Below are 27,806 nucleotides of genomic sequence, written 5' to 3'. Positions count from 1 at the left end.
TTCCCACAGTAAATAAATAGATACAGGCTTTTTTCGGGTTCAATGCAATAGATTGTAGCAGATTGTTACAAAATGAATTCTTTTTTTCCTCCAATCCTTTTATAAGCAGAAACCGTCCCACCTCAACTCGAAGAACATGTAGTTCCTAGAGGTCCCCCTGGTGGCCAAACTGCAGTGCATCTATTACATAGTCCGGTTATGAGACGTTCCGCTCCCAGTCCATCCTGCAAACCAAGAGTCATTTGCATCTCTCCCCCGGCGTCCTACAAGCGCAATGGCAGACTCCCTTGGAAGACTTTGCTACTTTCCTTCTATTAAATCGCCTCCACAAAGACTGAAGGAGCGAGGAAAATGGGCCACCAAAAGAGAGTTCATCCTCTCAGTGGCCGGTGCAATTATCGGTCTCGGCAATGTTTGGAGGTTTCCATACTTGTGTTACAAAAACGGCGGCGGTAAGATTTCTTTAATTATTTTCTTACCTAAGAGATGTTAACCTTTGTAATAGTAGTAGTAGTATGCGTGTCTACTTTTATCTGCACGCATGCTAAAGTATTTTTAACTCTCAGCAACTCTTTTAAAACTAGTGATGGGTTGTTCGCGGACGTAACGAGTCTTTGAGCCAGCTCTTTGAAGTGAACTGTGAGGGCCAGCTCCCTTTGAAAAGCTCTCTATCTCCCTCTCTTTCCCTTAATCTTTCCCCCTTGCTGTCTCTTTCGCTTTCTCTTTCTTTCACTTTCTCTCATAATATTTTTCTTTATCACTCTATTTCTCTGTAACTTTTTCTCTCTCTCTCTCTCTCTCTCTCTCTCTCTCTCTCTCTCTCTCACTGTCTCTTTCTCTATCTCTTTCTTGCTGTCTCTCTCTCTATCTCTTTCTCTATGTCTCTCTCTCTTCATCTCTCTGTCAATCTTACTCATTCTTTCTCTCCCTCTCTTTCCCTCTCTCTTTACATCCCTCTTTCACTTTCTCTAGTAATCTCTTTCTCTCTCTCTATAGTTATCTTACCTTTTTTTCTCTTTCTCTTTATCCATCTCTGTTTCTCTTTCTTTCTCTGGCTCTCTGTTTTTCTCTCTCTCCCTATCTTTCTCTTTGTTCCTTTCTCTTTTTCCATCTCCCTCTTTCACTTTCTCTCATATTCTCTTTCTCCATCTCTATTGTTATCTAACTCTTTATCTATCTCTAATTATCTTTCCATTTTTTTTTCTTTATCTCTCTCTCCTTTTCTTTTTATCTCCCTATCTTTCTCTTTATCTCTCTCTCTCTATCTTTTTCTCTCTCTCTGTCTGTCTGTCTCTCTCTGTCCGTCTGTCTGTCTCTCTCTCTCTCTCTCTCCCTCTCTCTCTCGATTTTTCTTTTTTTCTCACTCCATATCTCCCTCTCTCACCCACTCTCTCACTCTCCTGAAGGTGCTCATGATTGGTCAATATGGGTGTCGTCTAAATAATTTAAAAGTTTCAATCAGGTATAAAAAACGTTATATGTTGAAACAATAAAGGCTAAAACAATATAGTAGCATAATTCATTTTCAAAACAATTAACTCTGTGGATCATGTTTCGTCATTACTGGTAATGCATCAATAAAAACATAAAAATGATGAAGAAGTCGAAAGAGTCGGCTCTATTCGGTGAGCCGAGCCGAAAAAGACAGTTCTCTAAAAAGAACCAAGGTCCCATCATCAGTTTCACTTTATTGTAATAAGTTGGTGTGTGTGAGCTTTTCTCAATGGGGAACGTTTTATCACACTACCAAATTAATTGTCAGGCAAGTACTGTGAGTAAGAGTAAAAACGACGGTCCCCGACACGTCTCTGAAAGATGTCCGATGCATTACTAATCTCTCCCGAGTCCCCTTTGCTTCACATTTGATGCAATAGGCTTTGACAAGCTTGTATAAGACTAAAAAAAACTGCACGTGCAGTCACATTCTTGGCTAGAACACTAAATTTTTTTTCAATGTCATTGTGTTTTTCACACACACAAAACAAGCTTCCCCGATCAAACAGACTAGTTTAAAAACTGTCTGACAACCTGTTTAGTGTATGTTCAAAAGCTGAACATTATAAAGGGGCAGTGTGTATTATCCAGCGCCTCCTAGTGATAAAAAACATTTTTCGATTAAAATAAAACAATACTGATTTGAATCACAAGGAAAAGTACACAAACTATTATATAAATGTGCATTTTTGAAATGCTCGTAGGTGGAGAAATTTGAATTTTGACATAAGATGAGGATCACTTACAGGGAGCTGAGCTATTTGTCAGGTATCTTGCTGCTAAGGGTACCCCTCCCCCCAAAAAAATCTGTATTTTTTTTCTTATTGTTTTTCTTCTGTTTTCTTTCATTTTTATATTCCTTTTTTACTTTTTTATTCCTGACTTTTTTTCATTTTCTTTTTTTATTTCTTTTTTTTAACCTTTTAGCCCTTGCTTTTTTCTTCGCCTTTCTCTTTTTTCTTCATTTTTTATTTGATTTTCATTTCTTTCCGTTTTAGTCTGTTTTTCATCTGTCTCTTTTCTTTCTTCTTTCATTTTCTTTTTCCTTTTTGTATTCTTTCTGTTTTCCATTTAAACCTTTCCTTTCTTTTCTATTTTTCTTTCTCCTTTCCTCTTTTGTCTCTTCTGTTTTTTCTTGTTTATTTTCTCCTTTTTTTACCTCTTATTCCTTTCTTCTCTCTTTCATTCACAAAAAGGTTTGGCAAAAAAGGAAGGGAAATCGGTGCACTTTAATCACTTTGAGTCTCCATACTATACTTTTCCTCATGCTATTTAGCACTCGTTTTTTGTGTCATTACACAATGCAGAGACATCTAGTGGTCAGATATTACACGCTGTCCCCTTAAAAACATTGTTCTGTATCTTTGTATTCGATGACCAAATACTTATTTGACAATCAGCTGTTCTTCATGCTTTTAGGTATTTTTTTTCTAAATGAAGTCTTATAGCGCCCAAATATATATCTACCCTCTGTTATAATAGAAGCTTTTGCTTGTTTTCAGAATGGGTTTCCTTTTTTAATCTTAAAACAATTTTGGTATAAGAAAAACAATACTCAAAAAATAACAATTTTTCGCAGCACTCGGCAAAAAAATCAAGCATTGGTCTTACTCTTACACACTCCAAGCAGTACCTTGTAAATGTGTTTAACTATTTAGTTAAGTCAATCGGAGCTGTCTCAATGGGGTTTGAAAAGGACCACATCTTGTTTTATTGTGATTTTGGGGGTTTTATTTTATTTTTCTGCGTATAATAATGGGCCCCATAATGGTTTGTGATAATGGGAAGAAAAAGTGGAAAAAAGTCAACTATCGAGTCGAAGAAGGAAGTGATTAAAATAAAAAATAGTGTTCGAGTGTCTGCCATTGAACAGGTGGTAACCGGTTTAAATATTTTGTATTTTTACCTTTTTACCAGTATAATCATCTTCGTTATCTACATAACTAGATAAATATAATTTTTTAGGTACACATTCATTTTTTTGATTTCTTTTCTGTTAGGGGGTCGCTTTTATGCCATGTAGGCTTATATGCGAGTATACAGCCGCTGCCCTACTTACGAACGAGATCGTTCGTAAGTTGAATTTGTTCATGAGTTGCTTTAGTGCTATATTTTGTATGTTTATGGGTTATACAAGTATGTTTAAAGCTTGTATAAGTAACCTGTATTGTTTTGCACTAAAAAAAAAAACATTTCATAAAATAATATGCTCTATAAAGATAAATAAAGTTAAGTTTAACTTACTTTTGGAAGATGAGCTTCAAGAGTTAGGCGACTTCCTCCTCCGTGGTAGAAAGTGGGTGAAAAAAAGTGATCCAACCATTTTTTTCAACCGCATCAAGCTTTCTTATTCCACTTTCATTTCAAAAGAAATGGCTCACCTCTTCTTTACACTTTACACCAACCATAATGAATGGACACACGAAATATTAAACGATAAAAATGTCAAAGTTCTTGGCGTGCTGGAGATCCAGTATAGAATGTTTATAGAAACACGAACTAGGAAAAGGAAGCGGATTTCTTCTTCGCAGTGGATGCTGGGTGACCTCTCACAGCGCCACCACACGCCAGTAACGGCGGAAAGAAGCACTACAGTAATGTCCTGTACTTGGAAAAAGGTGAACACAATAAAAAAAATCAAATTTACAGTTTTGTCTGGATATTTTTCAACATCCCGAAAAAATGTTCAATCTACTATTTTTCTTAAGTTGAATGGTCGTAAGTAGGGGAGCATCTGTATACGGTACTTGAAGTCATCTTGGTTTTGCTGGTCTTTTTTTTTTTTTTTGACTCTATTTTGTTATCTTTGTGTTAAACTGCACAATCGAGAAATTGGAGAAGTTCAAATGTTTTCTTGAGTTGGGTTTCAACTTGTCATTGGAGTGGAATAGTTGGTCCTCCAGTCAGACCAGTTGTGAACCATTGTTTTAGAGCCTAGAATGTGTAAAGACCCTATGTCAAGGGCCAAGGACTTATTTATGGTGACGCCATGACACATACTGCCCACTGCTAGTACCAAAGCTGTGTAAAGTCCTTGAAGCAGATTCGGCTAAACCGGGGGTCAGCAACCAGTGTCTCTGGAGCCGCATGTGGCTCTTTGGTGCTCCCTGGTATTAGAAAAAACATCCCATTGCTATTCCCATTTTATTTCTCAGTTATACATTTGAGGTGTAAAATATTGAAAAACCTTTAAGGAATATTATATGAATATAACTTTTATTCAACATCCATGCATAACATTTTCTATCTATATAAGAAAAGGACTGCAGAACTTGGACCTATTATTTTAAAATCATGTTATTTGTTGCACCAAATCCATAAACTGTCTCCTCCAGCTGATTTCCACCTTTCCACCTTGGCTTACAGGTGCATTCTTCATTCCATATCTCGTGTTCCTTGGAGCCTGCGGTATCCCCCTGTTTGTCCTGGAGACAGCTCTCGGCCAGTACACCAGTCAAGGGGGAATCATGTGCTGGAGGAAGATTTGCCCCCTGTTTGAAGGCAAAAAAATCTAGTCCTCTTCAAAGAATGTTGGAGGGAAAACCAAAATGTAATTGCCTTAACATGAGTTGTTTTTTCTTCTTTTTTTTTCAGGAATTGGCTATGCCGGTCAACTCATCCTTTTCTATGGATGCCTCAGCTACATGGTTATTTTAGCTTGGGCGTTTCTCTATCTGTTTTCGTCTTTCTCCAAAGAGATTCCGTGGGCAACATGTGATAACGTATGGAACACAGGTACAGGAATGAACACAATCTTTGTTCATTGTGTGTTAGATAATGAAATGTATTTCGTGTTATTACAGACTCTTGTGTCGTGTTAAGCAACTACAGTGCCAATTGGACTTCCGATATGAACATATCATCGTCTGTTGTAGAGTTTTGGCGGTAAGTGTGTAGAAACCTTTTTTCATTTCAACATCTTAAGAGATTGACAAACCAGCATGGCTGCTAAAATTGGAAGAAGTAAATCATGAATCCTTGGATCTGTTCCTAGAATGTATGGGTTCCGATATCGTTGTAACGATTGTACCACAGTCCTAAAAAAGCTACAAACATAGGTGTATAGAATACGTATAGCACATCGAGGTTAGCAGAGAAGCAGTAGTATTTTGCCCCTGCAAAATAATATATTGCTGCCTACAGGTTCCGTGTGCTAAACATATCCTCTGGAATCGAGGTCTTGGGAAATATCCAATGGGAGCTATCTTTGTGCCTTCTTCTTGCTTGGATCATCTGCTACTTTTGTGTCTGGAAGGGTGTGCGATCGACCGGGAAGGTAAGGAGGACAAGATTGAAGATGGACATTCAAACCTTGGTATTTTTCACGGCACGGTTAAACACGATCTCTACTGTGAAGTACTTGACTTCAAGTTGCTCAAAACAAATATTTCACCAAATAGGTAAACGGAATAGAAGTCTAATCTTAGGTCCGAACCCGGTCCGAAAGGTCAATCATTAAGTTTGGGATTGGCTCCAAATTTAAAATTACTATAAAAGGAGATTGTGTTTGAATGTGCTTTAAAAAACACCAGCGATTGAAGCTCCATCTTCATTTCATTTAATTTTTTTGATTTTTATTATTCACCCAGCATTGTTATGCTTTGTCTCTCTGCCGCACTTGACCCTTAAAGACGTACTGCTCTGTGGTTAATGGCCGAATTTTTAACAGCCTCAAATTTTGAAAAAATCTGCCAATGTTGGAAAAATGGCCGTTAATGTAACCTCTGCAGACTCATAAATATAAAAAAGTAAACGTTTATACTGTCTTGCTTAACTTAAATTTAGTTACAAAAAAGGGCTTTGAATTGTTATCATCACCTCTCCTCCTCCCGAGTCCTCCCGAATAAAACACAAAATCTAAAGTTTGCTTTGGGCTCGGTCCAGCAAATTAAGTCAAATGGTCGGGCTTGGAGTGGGTCTGGCTTTAATGCCCTTGGGCCTGGGTAGGGTCAGGCTGAATTTTTTTAGGCTGATCTTACCTATAAAACCAAAGTCAATGAACCATTTCTAAATCGTGCAAGATTTTGGCCAATCTAATCGTTATGATTGTGCTTTGGAAATTATATGCTTGGCGTTACTTGTCTTGTCTACAAAGATTATCTTAGATTATACATATCAAAATAGGTTGTTTTTTTTGCGAACAATGTTGTAGCTTTAGTTTTCTTCAGTGTGCCGTTTTAATGGCGAGCACTCGAAATAAATTACTATTACTTATCTTATTATACAGCTGCCTTTGTGGTCGGTTATTTTATTAAATATCGACAAATTTAACAACAAAAGTCCTTGGAAATGGTTTTATCAAAACAATGTGCTCTAGTGAATTGTTGTTCACTATATGCTAAGAAGGTATTTAGTTTAAAAACTTTACAAGTTTGCTGTGAAAATGGAAATTTACTTTAGTGGGCTATAAAGTGATGCAACCTTTTGCTTCCAGCCCCCTAACCTTGAGCTGGACACCTGTGATTAACCGTTCTTAAAAAGGACGAAAGGAAAATAAAAACCTCTGAGGGTGATATTTCACTGAGCTCTAAAGGCTTACAAGATTGTAGCGAATGTTTTTGTGTCATGGTCGAGAAGATATTTGTCAATTATTTTAAGACCTCCATTAGTTTTCTTTTTTTATCCCAGATTTAGAAATTTGTCTTACCAAACCGTTTTTAGTTTTAATTGTTCTTGTTTTATCTTTTTTTATGTAATAAGAAAATCATCCCTCAAATGTGAAAAAAAATACCTTTTCATCTAGAACAGACCTGGGCACTCCGGTCCTTGAGGGCCGCATGTTCTGCATGATTTTTGAGGTTTCTCTGATCCAATACAGGTGATTCCAATCACCAGTATCGTTAACGAGAACTTGCTAGCTTGCTAACGAGGTTATAATTTGTATCACCTGAGTTAAAGAAGAGCAAACTTCAAAATCTGGCAGGACGTGCGGCCCTCCAGGACCGGAGTGCCCAGGTCTGATCTAGAAGATGGTTCATACAATTGCTCATTTTAGAATAGGGGTCGGGAACATTTTTGATCCAAAGAGCCATAAAAGCAAAAATATTAAAAACAATTCTTGGAAGGAACCACCCCATATTATCCATCCATTATCTGCACCGCTTATCCTCAGTAGGGTCGCGGGGGTGCTGGAGCCCATCCCAGCTATCTCCGGGCAGTGGGCAGGGGACACCCTAAACCGGGTCAGTAGTAGCTCAGGAGGTAGAGCGCTCGTCTTGGGATCTAGAGATCGCAGTTCGAACCCCGACTCCTCCGTGTTACTTGTCAAAGTGTCCTTGGGTAAGACACTGAACCCCTAACGCCCCCAATAAGCAGGCTGGCGCCTTGAATGGTTTCACGGCCACTATTGGTGTGTGTGTCTGTGTGAGTGTGAATGGGTAAATGTGAAGCACATTTTAAAGCGCTGTTGTCAAGTCTTCATTGAGTTGAAAAGCACCATATAAATGCAGATCATTTAATTTCATTTAACCGGTTGCCAGACAGTCGCAAGGCACACAGGGATGGACAACTCGCTCATTAACACAATTTGGATCAGCCAATTAACTTGACATGCACAATTTTGGAATGTGGGAGGAAACCGGAGTGCCCAGAGGAAACTCATGCAAGCACGGGGAGAGCATGCAAACTCCGCACAGGAGAATTCGATCCCATGACCTCAGAACTGTGCTGCGGACGCGCTAACTACTCATCCGCCATGCCGCCCCCACACCATATTATTTAAGATAAAATAGAATAAAAACAAAAGCCAAACCTGCTCTCCAGACACAAGCTAATCCTTTAGCACATTTCTTTCACTGTGTGTCATTTAATGAATTGATAAAATCTATGAAATAACAATACCAGAAACCTTGTCCCATATAAATAGAAATATATTTTGTTGAGCGTGCAAGTCAGTGACTTTCTTAGACACGCTAGAATAAATTCTACTTTTTTCATCCTTTTTAGGTTTGGGGTATGGCATTTGGACTGTATTTAAAACAGTTATTTTCTTACTTTCACTATTTTAGAAAATAATATTAAAAGAAAACTGCAAGCACAGGGTGAAATCACTCTCCTCCCCCTATACCCATGCCTTCTTTCCTCCAGCGTAATGTGCTCAGAAGCCGGAACACGGATGATAAAAGTAAAATAAAAGCAGAAAGGCGCAATGGAAACAAATACATCAAGGCTCTTTGAACTCAGTTGGGCATTGTTAACACATGCTTAGTCGGGCAAAAATCATACTTTCTACTTTTTAAGGACACCTCAAACTACGCACCTCATCCTTAAGTTCTTTTCTTTTTTAATTTTAGCACAAGAATATCTTAAATATTTATATTTCCAAAAAACAATGTAAAACTAAGCAATATTTCTGTTAATAGTGATAAATTATTGTATTTTTTTACAGTTTTGAACTATTCTTACATGTTTTGGGGCATCTAGGAAAAACATTAAGGCATCTTGGAAGACACAACTTAAATAGACCCGTTCTGTCCATCAATCCAATGTTGTGCCCGCTCAACGCTTCAAGTAGGGATGGGCGAATGAAATATTGGTATTGAACCAAAACCATTCCGTCGATACACGCGATTGTGGCCAATACAACTATCGCCTGCCCTCTGGTAGCCGTTTAAAGATCAGGAACATGATTTTAATAAAATTAGATTGTGTTGGTATTCTTCATTTTAAAAGTTATTCCGTTACCCCCCAGATTACTGACACCCAAAAGTAACTAATTAGTTACAGGTTACAGTGTATACTCGCATTGAAGCAAACCCTCTAAAACTCCTTAAATATAGCCACATAATAAAATAAATAGGAAAAAGTTTGAAAGTGGTGAACCCTTCATATTTCTTGGCTGGTGAAATCTTAAGAGCTTGCAAACGAACACTTAGATGAGATTCCACATCCATTTAGTCTCTGGCCTTCAAACCACTTGATGATATCCTAGATCGATTTCTGAGCACTGTCCAAGGCGTTTTATTTTTTTCTCCAAGCATGGTGGTGTAGTGCAAAAATAAATTTAGTAATATCAAAAGACCAAACCTCTGGAAACTTTTACCGTATATTCTGTGCTCATGTGTGCCCCATACGTTTCATTGTTCCTGTACAAGCCACGCCCCTCCCCACATGCTGGTGAGCATTCTCTATTGGTGACACACAACCAATTATGCGCATAAAAACTGACCCCGATTTCAGAACGTTATAGTTGTAAATACGGCTTAGATGCAAGTATATACAGTAGGGAGACTATCTCCAAGAGGAGAAATGAAGCATCCTTGTGTTCTGTTTAGGACAGTGCCACCATAATTGTATTCAGTTGTACCTTGCAGGTAAATACTCATCTTAAACGTTGCTGACGAAATGAGGGTTGGATCTTACATCGTGAACAAAGGAGGAACAGTTAGTGATCGGAGGGCGTTGATCTAACAGTTGAGTTACAAAATTTAATAATAACGTTATTGTTAAAAAAATATTGCCTTTTTTTTAAAAGGGAAGGGAATTTTATAGAGTAGTTGTGCACGTTTCCTTGTTGTTCCTATTCAAAAGTTGCATAATATTTTTGAACTGAAAAAAATGTTGTGTTAAACATCCCTACTAGAGGAAAGATTTTAAGCCCGACCCGAGCCTAAGCTTGACTCCTTCCTGAAATTCGAGGAAAAATACACTTAGCGAGGGACCCAATGTAATGACTGACACTTTAGGCTCGACCCGAACTTCAGGTCGGACTCGGGCTAGTTCGGGCTTTAATACCCCCGTGTCGGATCGGGCTGGATTTTTTTAAGGCAAGTCAAGTCACATCTATTTGTATAGCCATTAGATAGATAGATAGATAGATAGATGTGGTTTAATGTGGGCTTTTACTCCCCCGGGTGGAGTTAAAGAGCCTCATGGCACGAGGAAGAAATTATCTCCTCAGTCTGTCCGTGGAACAAGACTTTGACAGCAGTATGTCGCTGAAGCTGCTCTTCCGTTTGGAGATGATGCTGTGTAGTGGATGTGATGAATTGTCCATGATTGACCGCAGCGTTTTCAGTGCCCGTCTCTCAGCTACAGTTGTCAGGCTGTCCAGCTCTGTGCCCACAACAGAGCCTGCTTTCTTCACTAGTTTATTAAAACGAGAGGCATCCTTTTTCTTGGCGCTGCCTCCCCAACACGCTGCCGCATAGAAGAGGGTGCTTGCCACAACAGTCTCATAGAACATTTGTAGGAGCTTTTTGCAGATGTTGAAGGACGCCAGCCTTCTGAAGAAGTATAGTCGGCTTTCGGTCGATGTCACAATCACAAGATGTGTCAAAGGACTGCACAGGATTACAATTACACAGTCCCCTGATCTCAAGCCAACATGCGGGCAAGGAAAAAACTCAAAACCTCAGCATGAGGAATAAAAGAAACCTCGAGAAGGGGCCTCACGAGTGGTAACCCCCGAGTCACCTATCATTATCGAGCTGAAAAAAAATATGGTATGAGGGTCACGTTCTAACTCCTCACCGAAAGAAGGTTGGTTGTTGGAATCATACGCGGGATGCTCAAAACTGATTTTCCAACTATCCACAGTGAACCTGAATGAACCATACTTCTATCCCCCCCAAAAAACTTACGTGAACGCTTTTGTAACTTGACAATATGAAATAAGTACGGCAGTAGACGGGAGTTATGTATGCTAGCCACGGGTGGCGGAGGAGTTATGGTCCACATGTTGCGAGACCTGGCCGACTTCTATAACATACCCTACTGCTTTGCAGTTTTATTCCAGGCAATGGCTTTCCCGGAAAAAAAAACTGTCCACTTTTTGCCAATTATTCTTCCTTGGATATCTTGCGTGTGATATGTGAACTCGACCGGACACAAAGTACAAGTTGTTGACATTTTTTTTTTCATTTAAGCAAAGTGCTGTTCGGGGCCCAGCCCAGCATGACTTCTTTTAGCCGCCCTATCTTTTATTATTGCGATCTGTGCAATAACATGTGTGATGGCGTCATTTCTTCAGACATTATCATCATCCTAAAGGAGTCATAAGTTCATTGAGTTGAACATGTACCACAGCTGACAAGGACATTGAGTTTATTTGGAATGTTTGATAATACATTTCTTTCACACAAATATTGATACCAAAACCTTGAGTGGTCATCGGTAGGATTCTCTCCCTCTGCAAAGAATTTTGATATTTTTAAAGAAGTACCATCAAATCCCCCCTAATATATTTTCCCTCAGTAACACCTGTATCTTTTGGCTTTTTACCATTCCTTTAATTTCAGATTCCTGAATCTTCAATAGCCCCCAAGAACATTTTCTCCGGCTGATCCATTTATTTCTTACTATTTATTATTATTTATTATTGTTTGTCATTTATTTATTGTATCACACACCAGGATTTGTTGTGTATTTGTTTTCACTGGACGTTACCTGTCCTTGTACATGAATGATAGAAAATGCTATTATTTTATTCTTTAAAGTGATTTTAGTGATTTGCTGGGCCGGGCTTCTCTCCAGCTGTTTTTTTTTAAATTAGTGACGTGTTGTCGGCACTAAAAACAGCTTGTACCGCAATAAAAGGCCTGTTGTGTGCTCAGCTAGCTGGTCTCTATCATCTCGTTCTTCAACTCTCCCAACAATGTGTACTGTCTTTGTAGTTGGACTGTGTTCTTCAATGGAGGAGTACCTCCGGGAACGGTGCCGGCTGTGATTTATAGACTGTGTTCTTCACGATCATGCCGATTATGATTTTTGCAATTTGGAGATGGAATAAGAGCTTGCTCTGTCCACTCCACGCATCGGCCCGGTATTGCAGTACCTCCGGGAATGCTGCATTCGCACTGATCGCTTCTTGGCCCTGTGGCTAGGACCTTGACTCAGCCTCTTGGCTGGGAGCAAGTGTCTCGGCTTTGTAGTGCATTATGATTTGACCAATAACGGATAATGGATATTTGATAAAGAATATAGAACAATAAACCTCTACAAAATCCCCCCCCCCCCCTCCTCAGAGGGTGGCTAAGCCACGGAGGTCAGCGAATGGACGATAGACTTACCGGGCTTCTGCTGCACCATGACGCTCTGTTGAGCGGCAAAGTGTCTGGAGAGATATGCAATACCGTCTGGAAATTTCATGGCCGGTCCGAGACTTCGAAAGATGCGTTGGGCCTTACTGCACAGGCTATGGTTTACCATCACTGGCCTTTGCGCGTCGCTAGCGTCGAATAGGCTGATGGTTTCAATCAAAGTTTTAAAAGATCCTAACCAGGGAGTGGCGGATTGTCAGGCAAGGCCAGGAATAAAGGAAGGGGAATGAGTGGAATCTCCAAATTTGTCGCCAATTTTTGGTTCAAAAAGGCTCTTGGAAACCGGCTCTCTGCTCATTGTTGTTATCAGTATCAATCTTTATCACCACAGTTTACGTCAACAGCACACTCTACAGCCGTGACATCACGCTAGTGTAACATTACCATATGTCATGTGTTCTGTGGTTCATTTCATTTGTCCCACAGTCCCGGCGTGTTAATCAGTGAGCCAAAGTCACACTTTCTTCCTCCTCCGTTCTCTCCCTTGTCCTCACAAATTAAACATGCAAATTTGTGTTTTTTCGGGCTGGTCCGGGATTTAATGGATTTAATACCCGTGGGCTGGGTCAGGTTGGGCTATATTTTTTTATGCCCGATCTTACCTCTAACGTGCTAAGTGGCGCATAATTCGTGCGACCAAACAAAGCGATAATGACATTTGTTGTCAACTAATTGATTTTATCAATTCGTTGTTGCAGCCCTAATTGGAATACATTTGTTAGCTTTTTAGTGGGTTCAATTAGGTTCACTAAATTATATATGTTGTCATTTGAAATGTTTCCAACGTTTGATCGGTCCGGTCCTTGGCTTTCAGCTTAATTTTTCATTTGGCCCTTCCATATGTTTGACCTCTTTGCACAAGAATATAGTTGTAATCCCTACCATTGTGAGTTCTGATACCTTTAAAAGGTCGGAATTGGCATTCATATCAATACCTGGTATCAATACTCGACCATTCCTTGTTTTAATGATGAAACATTTCTACTCCGTGCTACGAACAACTTATGACATGTGGGGAAAACTGTGTTCTATAGGGAACTTGGCTCTCACCTTACTTGAACTGTAGTTTTCAGGACCTTACAAGCCATACTAGATCAAATTAGCAATGCTAACCTCCAGAAAGCTACATTTTGTGTTCCAATTGACTTTTTAGAGAGACTCGGCTTAGATAATGTATCTGTGTGCTTTGAGAACACTTTGTACACCACCATGCTTGTCAAAACAGGAGTGGCAGACGCTGGAGCTGCTTATTCAATGTCTGTGATGAGCTATATCAACACCAACGGATACAAGCATGGTCAACACAGGCAGACGTGATCTGGAAATAGGCTCTGTCGACACCCTATCAGTCTTTGATACTTTGTGCATTAGTAAAGTGCCTTGCTGTTAAAAGACAAGTATGAACTTCTTCCATTTTTTTGATACTATCACAGCGTTTATTCTTCTCTTGCATTTAGGCCACCTACTTCACAGCAACCTTCCCCTTCGCCATGCTGATTGTGTTGTTTGTAAGAGGAATGAGCCTCCCTGGTGCCATGCATGGCATTAAGTACTACCTTTACCCCAATGTTACGCGGCTCGCTGATCCACAGGTACACTAGTTGGCACGCACAATAAAAATAGAATGTGTTTATTAATGGTGCCATGCATGGGGCAGGTGTGGATGGATGCCGGAACCCAGATATTCTATTCTTATGCCATATGCTTGGGATGTCTCACCACACTTGGAAGTTACAACAAATACAACAACAACTGCTATAGGTGAGCGTATTGCATTTAGGGTGACACCGTCTTTGGTTCTGTTCAGCGCAAAGATCTACCAGTTTTATGTGCATTTTTAAAATAGCATGTGTGTACTATGTTGTTACTATGTTACTTCTGTGTTATTCCTAAATTGTGTTATTAGTAGTTCAAATAGGCTCAGTCAACCGCTAAACCCCATGCTCCTTATATATCAAATTTCCCAGAAAATCACAGTGACCAATGATATACAGTCTTGGGAACATTTTGACAATAAATGTCTCAGGAAACTTTATCAGCTTCTATTATTCATGCATACAACTCATCAAGGTCTCTTGGAGTAGGGGGTACATAGAGTATGTTATCTATTTTTCCTTTTGTTATTGTTTTTTTTCCTTCTTTTTTTCCATCTTTGTTTTTTTTATTTTATTCTTCCCCCCTTTGAAGTCATTCCATGCATCACATCACGTAATAGTTGTTAATGTAGGGATTAAAGCAACAAAAACAACCTCAAGAGCCATTTTGGATCCCAATGAGCCAGCTCTTTTTAGTGAGCCGAGCCCCCCAAAAAACCTTTCTAAAAATAGTCTCCTTTCCCATTTCTTCAAGTACACTCTGGTCAAAGACGTCACCTTGGTGTTTCATATTTTCTCAGAAAATTTAAAAGTCTTTGACATACAACATATTTTTAAAGTCGCAGAAATTGTTACTTTCCCCTGGTAACTAGTTACTTTTACTATGGAGTAATATAATTGCTCACCCAGTTACTTTTTCGAAGAAGTAATGAGTCACGACAATGTATTACTTTTTTAAAGTAATGTACCCAATACTGATTATTTGCAACAGCTCCACACAATCATGATGATAGCAGCAAAGAAGAAACATCTTGACTATGACTATGGTTATACACAAACATGACTTGTTGAAAGATTAAGGGTTGTAAACACGTGGAAATTATCAATATCTGATTCACTTCAGCTTACTTAATAATAATAATAATAACAATTTCCTTGTATTGTCATTCTGTGTAACAATGTACACAGAACGAAATGTCGATTGCATCTGACCCGATGCAGCCGCAGCCAAGAGAGGGCGCCGCCGACCACTTTTTAAGTCTTAGGAATGACTCGGCCGGGGCGCGAACCCGAACCTCCCAGTCTCAAAGCGGGCGCCTTACCATCTAGGCTACTGAGAACGAGATATTGAGTTTTCTATTACCACCACTGGCCCCAAACATCTTAAATATATATTTCAGTTATTTCATGATTTTATGCTTAAAAATAACAGTTATTTCTTTTTTCCAGAGACTCTTTTTTCCTTTGCTTGCTGAACAGTGGGACCAGCTTTGTTAGCGGCTTTGCTATTTTCTCAGTTCTCGGCTACATGTCCCAAAAGCAGGGTGTTGACATCACCTTAGTAGCTGAGTCAGGTATGACCTCACCAGACATAAGTGTTGGAAGCGTTAGTGAAAAACAGCTATTAGTTACTCCAAAAGTTTCTATCGAGCTACAAATTACAGTATATACTTGAAAAGAAGCCAACTCCTTAAAAATTGCTTTGAAATCGCCACACAACAGGTACACCAACCTGTGGAGGCAGTGAACCCTTCATATTTCTTAGTTTGTGCAATCTTCCGGATTTGTAAACGAACACTTAGCCAAGACACTCCATATCCATTTTGTCTCTGGGCTTGGAACAGCTCCTTCTCCAGTACAGTAATGGATACTGTCCAAGACGTTTTATTCTTCTGCCTGAAAAGATAACTTTACAAATTAAAAAAAACAACATAATACAGCACAATTTTACCGTAAATTCCGTGAGTACGTCAATTCAAGTCACATTTATTTGTATAGCCCTTTATCACAAGATGTCTCAAAGGACTGCGTAGGATTACAATTACACCATCCCCTGATCTTAAACCAACATGCAGGCAAGGAAAAACTCAAAACCTCAGCTCGAGGAAAATAAGAAACCTTGAGAAGGGGCCTCACAAGTGGTAATCCCCCTTCCAGGATGACCAGGGTGCAATAGCTTTAGCATTGGGCAGCAGTGCACGAAACATAGTGAACATCAATAAAAGAAAACGAGAGGTCACATGTTGAAATATGTCCCATTGATTGGAGTTTTGGTTCCTGTACAAGCCACAAGCCCTTGCCCACGCACCGGCTCCAATTGCTACCTGTGACACACAACCAAATACGCGCTTAAAAGTTGACCCCCTTATTTGAATATATGGTTTTATTGTTGTAAATTGGGCTTCGATGCGAGCATTGACAGTTAGTGTGAATATCTGCATGAGGAGAAATTCAGCGACCCCTGGCAAGCCTTACTGTATTCATTTGTAGTTTGCCGGTAGATATATACATGCCCACCCGTTGTTACTAGCGGAAAAGGGTTGTGTGCCATAATAATAATGATGCAGAACTATTCAACAGTCGGGAAACATAACAATTCATCATCTGCATGTATAAATATCACAGTAACACTCCAAATAGTATTAAAGGTTGAGTTACTTTTAATTTTATTTTTTTAATTTTATCAATAACGTGTTACACTACTCCTTACCGAGTAAAGTAATCGCGTTTCAAAAGGAACGCGTTTGTCCGAAAACTGTTAGAAGTTTCCGTCTAAACTTGATGATGGTTTCACTTTGTAGGTCCGGGTCTCGTCTTCATCGTGTACCCGCAAGCAGTGAGCCTATTACCATGGCCTCAAGTGTGGTCCGTGTGCTTCTTCAGTATGATCATATTGTTGGGAATCGATGGCCAGGTCAGTTTTAGCACTGGTGATTTGTTCCCTTTAAAATTGGGTAATAAGATTGTATTTTTTATCATGCCGCAGTTTGCTGGACTTGAAAGTATAATGACCTCCATAACGGATATCTACCCTTCCAAAATCCAAAAAGGATATCGCAGAGAGCTTGGTTTGTTGCTAATCTGTCTTTTTGGCTATCTCTTTGGCAACATCTTGGTGTCACAGGTAAGAATTCTGCAGTGCATGCATTTTTATTAGCCTTTACTTGAGAAAAAGTAATTGAGGATATTAACTGCACAGTGAGTTACAGACTCTGAGCCAAATTTGGTCCTGGATGGACTCAACTTGCTTGCTAGCAGGTCTATCTGTACAATCTGCTTTGCAATCACAAGAACTTTTGAGTTACAGGCAAAAAAGCATAACTTACACAATTTTCTACTGTTGGCCACATTTGGGTATGAGATAATGGTTCAAGTAGGCTGATATTCTTTTTAGTTTATTTTTCTCTGTTAAGTATTTATTGCATGCCATGTCTAATCTCGTTCAAGAATTGTTCACTCTGTTGTTATTAACGACAATAAAGATTTAACAATAACAGCAGCAGCAAAAACTTTCCTATAAAGGGTCATTCGTTACTCAAAATCTACAACACCATTTTTTGCCAGGATTCTCTTTTGCTTTCAGCTATGGCAGATGCGCTCTTGTTTTCATGGGTAATTTTAATTTGTTGTCATTTATTCTGAATACACATTCAAACGTAGAGATCTGGGAATGGGTGCAAAGCAGGGATTGTATGAAGGTGTGGTGGTACCAACAGTGATGTATGGCTGAGAGGCATAGGTCTTAAGAGTAAATGAGCGTAATAGGTTAAATGTCTTTAAAATGAGATGTTTGCGTAGTATGTGCGGAGTGACACGACTGGATAGGTTAAGGAATGAGCGAGTAAGGAAAATAACTGGTGTGGTGAGAGAGCTTGCTGAGAGGGTTGATGAAAATGTTCTGAGATGGTTGGGATATGTGGAAAGAATGGATTGAGGCTGTTTGACTAAAAGAGTGTGTAGTGTAGAAGTGGGGGGAAATAGAATGGGAGGAAGGCCCATAATAGGTTGGATGGATGGGGTGAACCGTGCTCTAGATATGAGGTAGGGTAATTTAACTGAAGCAAGAGTGTGTGCTATGAAGAGATGTGAATGGGGAAGGATAGTTAAGAATGACTGATACGATGCGAAGGGGGTAAACCAGCGTATGCTATTGGGCGTCTTTGCTGATGAAGGGTATCAAGGCACAGCAACTCACCCCTTGTTGTGCTGTGGGCTTAATGTTTGTTGTCAAGTTGGGAAGGGCTTAAGGGAATGAATGTTTGGTGAATGTCAGTCGGTCTTTGACTCAAGCCACCCCCCACGGGGAAGATATGGCTTTGGTATATAGATAGACCGATGCATTACTAGTAGTGCAGGTTTCAGGTTGTTGTCAAAAAAAAATCTCGAAACAAAAACATGTAGAAATAGAAAAACAGAGGAAGCTACATACCCAGAAAACAAAGGAAGAGAAAATAAAAGACATATTCAGAAATGAGTGAGCAGAAGCATAGCTTATTAGCTCAAGAACTTTGCTGAGTGAGTATGTGGCATTCAATGTTCGTCCCTGCGATTATTATCTGTACAATGGGTCAGCTTCTGATTTAGGAACGAGGTATAATTGGACAGCAAAAAGTGACGAAGTTGGCACAAATCTGAATACCCACAGGATGATTTTTGAAACATTTTGAAGGACGTACCCACACAGTTAGCTGTGCAACCCTACATTCTAAAGGGATTTTCAGTGCTTTATTCCGAAATGCGTATAGATTTGTTATCAATTAAAGGTAGAAATACATAGACTGAAATATCATCATCATAATAATAATGTTTATGTCCCTTGTAGGCTGGCACATACATTCTGCAGATTTTTGATCACTATGTCTGTAGTGGTCCCACTTTGCTTTTGATGGCAGTCTGCCAGTCAGTGGTGATCGGATGGATTTATGGTAAGAAATCATGCCGTTCGATCCTTTTAATTACAGCATGCTCAAGTTAACATGTTGTACGAACACGGTTTTGATAAAATTGTGGTCTGCTTCTTTTTTTTTACCACAATACAGCCTCATTTCCAAACGAAATCAGGTGTTTTTTAATATGAGGCCAGTTTGGCAGACTTCTATTTTCCTTTTTCTTTTCATTTTTCAAATTCTAGTCTGAGCTCTAGCTTGGGTACTCACGTATTGGCAAAGGCATCCTGAAGCCACTCATTGGTGGTCTTGGCAGTGTGGATGTGGTTCATTGTCTTGTTAGAAGTTAAACTTTCAGGTGATGAGCGGTGCCTGGTTTCCAAACATGATCCCTGGCTTTCAAGCCAAAGAATATAGTCCTTGTCAGAACCGGTTCATTTGTTTTGCCCCTGCCTTTTTGGAAACTCCATTAGGGTTTGCTGTCCCTCTGGCTCTTTGATCAAACAGGCTGGATTGGTGGAGCACTAAAAAGGTCACCGTCATGTCTCCAGAGGTACTTGATGGAAAAAAATGACTGTTCATGTTTTAGTTGTTTTTGTTTGAATACATTTACAAATTAAGAAGTAAAGCATCAAAACCATGTTGAAAAAGTGAAGCTCTGTGAATATTTGTATAATTTGAAAAATGTACTAAAATCATATCCTTCCTAGTTTTTTGTCCATCGCTACATAATTGTCCCTTCTCAAGGTTTCTTCATTTTCCTCTTGTTGAGGTTTTTTACTTTTTCCTTGCTCTTTTGTAGGTTTTAGATCAGGGGATGGTAATAATAGTCTACAGTTTGCAATAATCTGTGGTCTGTGCAGCCCTTTGAAACTTTTTGTGATTAAGGGCTATACAAATAAGCATGACTTGACTTTTTCTCATATTTCCAAATCAAAATGTATTGGTATAACACTTTTCAGGCACTAAAATGCAACATTCAATTCACAATATGAAAAAATCCCTCTGTTCTTTCCACCCAAGGCCCAAAACACTCTTACACATAATAGCAGTTTATAGTATTTATTAGTTGGTGACAGATAAATTGTGCTTAGATTTTTATTTTTAAAAAACTCCGGGGATGGCATAACATCAAAATCTATTCAATTTCAAATGTACCTTATCTATCTGGGGAAAAGGGGAGTTAAATAATAAAAACAAACTTGACAGCCATGGAAAAAACATTTGGTTTGCCATGTTCCACAACTTCAAACCAGGTTTAATGACCCTGGAATGTTATGTACAGAATACTAAGAACATAACATCAATTAGTTTGTAGAGTACTCTAATATACTTCACAACGCTGTTCTCATGTATTGAGTTTGTCGTTTTCAGATCAGGGGATGGTGAAACGGTAGTCTGTAATCCGTGCAAAAGACAATGAATCAATAATCATTTTGCCCTGAATCGATCTGAACCATTAACACATCATCATTTTTCCACGAGTGTTTTCATTTTTTATTACCTTTGCTTTAGTTTAGGCTACCCTCGTTTTAACGCCTAATGCAACAATGGTGTCTCATCAAAACACCCAAAGTATGTTTCATGTATTCAACTTTATAAATCTATATTTAACTTTGGGCTCATGCGTTGTAGGTGCAGATCGCTTCAGCAACAACATTGAGGACATGATTGGCTACAAACCTTTGTCGCTGATCAAGTACTGCTGGCTTTACGTCACGCCAGTTATTTGCAGTGTAAGTGTGGAGAAAGGAAGTGTTGCACTTGTTCGAGTGTAGGTCTGGGGTGGGCAAACAATGACCCGCGGATCGCATGTGGTTCATCTGGCTTTTTCTTCAGGCCCGACAAAATCTAATGACGATATATGTAATGTTTTTTAGGTCGACTTTGTCCCCAATGTCCTTTTGTGTGTCTCCAACAAAAATAATACTACAGAAATACTACAAAATTACTACACCACTAAATATCAAATTTAGTGCTTGAAAAGCTCAATGTGTCATTTAACTTTCATTCTGAAAAAAAAATACAATAGGAATTGTACAATAAATACTACTACAGTCTCACTATAATACAAAAATATTACTCTAGAACTATTACACCAGACATACTACAGAAATACAAATACAGTAATATTACAAAAATACTAAAGAGATCCCACAAAATGAATACTATAGAAATACTTGAGAATACAACAGAATTGCTACAAAATTACAACTATGGAAATAATACAAAAATACCTCTGCAGTAATATTATAATAAAAAAATACTTCTACAGAAATAATGAGAGGGAAATACAAAAAAATATATTTATCTATTTATCTATCTACCTAGGTCATATCCCTCAAGAGGGGTGACCGACAGCAAGACACACACATACAATAACAAAGAAAATAAAAGGGGAATAGATAAATAAATAAAAACACACAAATTTTTTGGGACCATGGCCAACCCAATTGCCCAAACACCCAAACAAGTTAGGAACCTCGGCACCCAAGCTGGTCATGCTTTCGTCCCTCTAGATGAAACGGGACACTTAAAGCGGCCATGTCACTCGGGTCAGGGTGACACAACACACTCTTTTGTTCAACAGCAGGGCCCGACAGCTTTCACTGGTTTACCCCTGCCGCATCATAAGGGTGCCCAGCCCATCCTTAAGAACGCGTCCACAATCCCACTATCCTTTCACAACACCTCTCCACTCCTTTCTATCACCAACAAGAGCTCTGGCTTCCACTCTATTTAGACCTCTTTCCTGCAGTGCACTCATAACACTATCCATCCACGTCAATCGCGGCCTTCCTCTTGGTCTCCTTCCATTGACTTCTGCTCCGTAGATTCTCTTCAACATTCGCTCCTCATCCATCCTCTCCATGTGTCCAAACCAACCGAGTACTCTCTTATCAACACGCTTTCTCAGTTCAACGACTACTCCAGTTCTGTCCCTCACAATTTCATTTCTCAGTCTATCCAATCTTGTCACTCCTAACATAGTCCTCAAACACTTCATCTCAAAAACATTCAACTTCCTTCTTAAATCTGCGTTCAGGCTCCAAATTTCTGCACCATACAACACAGTCGTCACAATCACACTCTCATACAGTCCCCTCTTACATCCATACTCATACTCAAAAAAATATTACTACATAAATATTGCAAAAATACAACTGCTCTGAAAATACTACAGATATCTTTCAAAAATACAATTACTGTAATACTACAAAAATACGACCAAAAAAATCTACTATAGAAATTCTACATAGATACAGAAGTACAACAGAAATATTACAAAATACTGCTGCAGAAATAAAACTACAGTTAGACTACAAATATACTACAAAAAAACAGCAACATTACTACTACAAATATACCACACAAATTCTACAATTGAAAGTCCTCAAAAAAAAGTATGACTGAACTACTACAAAAATACGACTGCAGGAATAAGACGACAGTAATACTACGGAAATACTCAATAAAATTCCACAAAAATATATTATTATTATGTTTTAATTGTGAGGAATGAATATTTCTAAAAAGATGTAAATGGCTTCATGTATATTTATTTATGAGTGAAAAAAATTGGATGGGTCTTCCGGATCAGCCCCGTGGCCCACATTTTTTAACCCTTTGCGGCCCGTCATGATACGGAAGCCTTTCTTTTGTTTTACAGGGAACCCTCGTATTTCTGTTGCTGAGATATACTCCACTCAAGTTCAACAACACTTACGTGTATCCTGGGTGGGCCTATTATATTGGCTGGTTCCTTGCTTTGTCATCTCTATTTTTGATCCCCATCACCATGATCTGCAAATTGGCCAAGGGAAAAGGAACTCTGCGGCAGGTCTGTGCTCCGCCTAGCCGAGTTCAACATACATCAGGGGTGTCAAACGCGTGGCCCGCTGGCCGGGTCAGGCCCGCCAACGGATTAAATCCGGCCTGCCAGACAACGATGGGAAAAGTGCAAGAGAAAAATGAGCTGCAGTATTATATATTTCCAATGGATGTCGTCCAAGACATGTGCCTTTTACAAAGACACCGTAGCTCGATTTTCTCTCTTTCTTTCTGCCTCTTTCTCCCTTTTTTCTTCTCTTTTTTCTCTTTTGTCTCTATCTATTTTTCTCTCTAGTTCTCCCTGTCTCTAACTCTCTCCATCTTCATTTCTCTTTGTTTTTCTTCCTTCCCTTTTGTCTCTCCCTTTCTCTCTATTTCTCTTTTGCTCCCTTTCTCTATCAAGTTATGTTTATCTTTCCCTCTTCTCCTTCTTTTCCTTTCTCTCTCTTTTCATCATTGTCTCTATCTCTCTCTCATTCATTCCATGTCTCTGTCTCTTTCTCACTCTCTCTCTTTTTCTGTCTATCTTTTTCTCTCCTTGTCCCTCTTATCTCTTTTCTCTGTCTTTCTTTCTCTTTTTTTGTTTCTCTTTCTTTTGTTCTTTCTCTTTTGTTTTTTCTTCTTCTTTCTCTCCCTTTCTTTATCTTGTTCTCTCTTTTACTCTATCTATATATTTTCCCCCTTTTCTCTTTTTCTATTTCTGTCTTTCTCTCCCTTTTTCTCTCTTACTCACTGCGTCTTTCTTTCTTATTCTCTTTTTCTCTCTCCTGTTTTTCCTTCTCTCATTCTCTCTCCCTCGCCCTCTCTGTCTCCTTTCTCACTCTCTGTCTCTTTTTCTTCCTGCTTTTCTTATCTCTTTGTATGTGTGTGTCTCTGTCTTTTTCTCTATTTTTCTCTTTCAAATTTTTCTCTTTATCTCTCTCTTTCCTGCTGTGTCTGTCATTCTTTTTCTCCTTTTCTCTCTCAAGTCTTTTTCTAGCTCTCACTTTCTTTCTATTTTTCTCTGTATATCTCTCTCCTGTACTCTCTTCCCTCTCTCTCTCTTTCTCCCTCCGTCCCGTTCTTTCTTTATCCCTGGAACGTATTAGAACAGCCCCCGTTTTTTTTCCCACCATGTGGCTCCCAGCTCCAACGAGTTTGACACCCCTGACTTCCATTGTCTGCCCCGCCACAAAAAAAATGTCCATTTGTGCCCCCAGCGTCTCAAGACAAGCACCCAAAGTGCAGACGACCTCCCAATGATTGCAAAGGAAATGGCGACTCTTCGGATCGCACTGAACATTCACGATGATGGCAAAAATAGTAACCTCCGATAGAATAGCATTCGTCTAATGCTATCAACAATACGTATATACTGTGCAAACATTATATACATATTTATATATACTAGATAAGCTTGTTTACTAAAATTACCATTTAGAATTGATGCAGTAAATCGGTGTAAGGAAAGCCGATGATAAAAAAAAGGTTTTTAAAAAAATATATAGAAATAATTATATCCAAAGTGTTCTTATGCAAAGGTGCCATCCACCTATTCGCGGTTTGGCAAATGCACAATTTCTGGGTTGAACCTGTACTTTTGTTTTTTAAAAACTCGCTTTTTGTGTGCTCATGGCAAAGCCATGCCAAATAACAAATGATTGCCTTATATGTTGGCGTTAGAGTAGGAGGTCCGTAGCTGTGGTATCCGAGATCATTACAAATATTTCTTACCTACTTTATAATGTTTGCGGCAGGCGTTCTTCCCCATCGCCTACGAATGGCCCCGCTTCATTGTAATATTTACCTACGCTTTGGTGGGTCCTGTTTGAAAGCCGACCTCAGAGTTGAACAATTGGTAAAAGGGGACCAAGATTGGAGAACAAATAACGTAAGCTTTCGAAGTTGGAACACAAAAGTTGAAAAACCGACATTGGGCAAAAATTCGATGTACTTGACTAGAACTCAGTTCGGACAACGCCAAAGGAATAATATTCAAATAAGTACTTCTTTTTACAAATGTGTCTTATTCATACTGTTTATAAGACTTTTGTCAGAATTTTTTCTTATCTTCCCGCTTCCTCCTAAAGGTAAGATATATTTTTGTATTTACTCCTATTTCTCCACTACTGTATGTTTGCACACTAGTTATATAACTTAGAACGACTGGTAGCTTACAACAACTACATTTGATTGTTATACCCGGGCCACTTGGTGATGATTCTTGGGTTTTGAGGGAATTCCCCGAGTGCCAGGCTAAAAGGGCTTGTATTTTAGCCTGTGAGTTTCATTTGAAATCAACAAAATGTGCCTTCAGTGCTTGTTGCTGGAGTAACAGTGTTTGATAAAACTGCTTTGTTCATTATTTTATCTCATGTTATATAGCACTTCATTATTGATTGTTTTTGTACTTTTTACCCATTTTAAGTATTCACTGATTCAGAGTGTTCTGATCCAATTTTGACATCTGATATTGGCTCAATATCAGCCCTCCAAAATTTATCATATTTTATTAGATTTCATCCAATGTTGGCCCCAATATTCACGTACATATACATTCCATTGCATGTTTCATTCCTGCTCTTCTACCCAGCATTTCTGAGTACAGCATGCAGAAAGTATGTGATCAAAATGAACATGCTTTTCCAGGAATTACCTTAATGCATCGGCCAGAGATATCCAAAATGAATGATGAGCGGGACTAAGATTTAGGTTGATAATGTGAACCTGAATCGACTGGAACCACTAAAAAGTTCCCATTTAAAACGGTGCTGAGTAATGGAGGTCTTAGGTCTGGTCTTGGCATTGCTCGGGACATAGCGATTTTTTTAAGAGTTATTGATAGGGACAAAACAACGATTGCTCGATATTAGTGAGGACATCGCGTATTTCTTTTAGGTCATTAGATAATATTGGTGGGGACAAGTCAATGATTGCTTGGTATTGGTCCCCTCCGTTCATGCCAAAACTACACCCTTAGTGTCAAGGGTGTAGGTCTGGTTTTGGCATTGCTTGGGACATAGTGCATTTTTTTAGAGTTATTGATGGGGACAAAACAATGATTGCTTGATATTGGTAAGGACATAGCGTAATTTTTTAAGTCTTTACATAATATTGGTGGGGACAAATCAATGATTGCTTGGTATTGGTGGGGACACGTCACTTCCGTTCATGACAGTCTGGTCTTGGCATTGCTCGGGACATAGCGCATTTTTTAAAGAATTGTTGATGGGGACAAAACAATGATTGTTCGATATTGGTGAGGACATATTGTAATTTTTTTTAAGTCATTACATAATATTGGTGGGGACAAATCAATGATTGCTTGATATTGGTCCCCTCCGTTATTGGCAAAACTATACCCTTGGTTTCAAGGGTGTACAGTAGTCTGGTCTTGGCATTGCTTGGGACATAGCGCATATTAAAGAATTGTTGATAGGGACAAAATAACGATTGCTCGATATTGGTGAGGACATATCGTATTTTTTTAAAGTCATTACATAACATTGGTGGGGACAAATCAATGATTTGCAAGGTCCCCTCCGTTCATGCCCAAACTATACCCTTGGTCTTAGCATTGGTGAGGACATAACACATTTTTAAGTGATCAAATTATTATATATCAGGGACAAAACATGAATTGCTTGATATTGGTAGGGACATGTCCCCTCGGTCAAAGCCAAAACTATGCTGGTGCTTGATATTAATCTGAAAAAAAAAATCTACCTGACAACAGCCCGAATAACTGATATTGGATTGAAAGGAATCGCAATTGGACTTTATTTGTACAGTATCGAAAGTGAAAAAGTTGGATCAGGACATTGCTATTAATTATCAGTTCATGGCCAGACCATTACAGAAAAAAAGGGAACTTTGTATATCTGAGTTGTTTTTTTATAGATGAAATTCGGATATATTTTAGAACGGTACATTATGTAAAACTATTTATCGTCTTTCAAACTGAAGTAGGCAAGTCTGAGCCATGCAACAAAAAAGCTAAAAATGAGTGCCATGAGACACCTGTTAAAAAGGAATGTGCTTGTAAGGTAGTAGATTTTGACCGAATGTGACTAACAGTACTAGCCTGAATTGGTAAACCAGTGCTTTTTTTTTTTTTTTTGCTTCACTGGTCTCTATATAGTTGTCTTAATTGTCATACTAGTCCATAGAAATGTAACACAGTGGCAGAACAAATGTTACACCAGTCGTTCTACTTGCACGAAAAGCACTTCAAGATGGCTATCAAAGATATTGTTGGATTTTTAAAAAGCTGTTACGGCCACAAACAGCACACAATTTGGGAAGGGACCAAAATTGAAGTTTGAGTTTGAAGAGGTTGAGTGGAAGGTTTATAGGTCACAAGTGACAAAGGTTGCAGATATGTGCGCTGTACCTCAAAAGCCCTCGGTTCAAACAGCACCAAAGAATTCATTCTGTATGCATTTGTTTTTTAGCGTCTTTTTACTAATGTGTGACAGTTTGAAAAGATGTGTTTTCTAACAGCTTTCTCGCTGCTTTTTAAAGAGAGTATTTTGTCGTTTTGACATGTATTTTGATAATATAGACAATATTAATTTAGTATTTTTTTTAACAAGTGCTTATATTAGACTGCAGGGAGACTCGTATTCAATGTGGAAACGGTATAAATGGAAATGACAATTGCCAAGGAAACTGACAAGTAGGGTGCACACAAACAGATAATCTGACCTCATCGGAGTATGTTTTGTCCTTCCGATCAGAAATCTGTGAAGGCTCTATTGTTGAATGTCATTTGAGGATTAACCTTGTGTTATTTTTTATTTCCCTTTGCGGAAATCCATTCGATGTTTATGATCTTTTTGTGTGTGGTGAAGAAAAAGTTCGGACGAACCGGTTTATGATGTTAAACGGAATAAAAAAACAATTACAGAAGGTAACCTGAAGTTTTCCAGTGAGACAAATGTAAGAAGTACATGTAAAAGATGTGGGTTACGTATTTTAGA

At 38.8% G+C, this 27,806-nt stretch overlaps 1 protein-coding gene and 1 pseudogene across 1 annotated transcript; both read left to right on the top strand.

The window, feature by feature from the left end:
* Positions 1-204: 204 nt before the first annotated feature.
* slc6a11a (solute carrier family 6 member 11a) lies at positions 205-26,001 on the top strand. Its single transcript, XM_088338280.1, has 14 exons — positions 205-452; positions 4,861-4,995; positions 5,089-5,229; positions 5,298-5,379; positions 5,638-5,770; positions 13,991-14,125; positions 14,191-14,294; positions 15,578-15,702; positions 16,930-17,042; positions 17,115-17,252; positions 18,951-19,053; positions 20,650-20,750; positions 22,685-22,855; positions 24,045-26,001. The coding sequence occupies exons 1-14, from the start codon at positions 275-277 to the stop codon at positions 24,159-24,161; spliced, it is 1,776 nt and encodes a 591-aa protein (XP_088194406.1). The 5' UTR covers positions 205-274; the 3' UTR covers positions 24,162-26,001.
* LOC148364159 (U2 spliceosomal RNA) lies at positions 12,192-12,283 on the top strand (annotated as a pseudogene).
* Positions 26,002-27,806: the final 1,805 nt, after the last annotated feature.

This window comes from Urocampus carinirostris, chromosome 6 (genome assembly GCF_059441175.1).
Source record: "Urocampus carinirostris isolate Australia breed hairy pipefish chromosome 6, RoL_Ucar_1.0, whole genome shotgun sequence".
Taxonomy (NCBI): Eukaryota; Metazoa; Chordata; class Actinopteri; order Syngnathiformes; family Syngnathidae; genus Urocampus; species Urocampus carinirostris.
The sequence above is the reverse complement of the archived record's forward strand: the minus strand, read 5'-3'. Positions and strand labels throughout refer to the sequence as shown.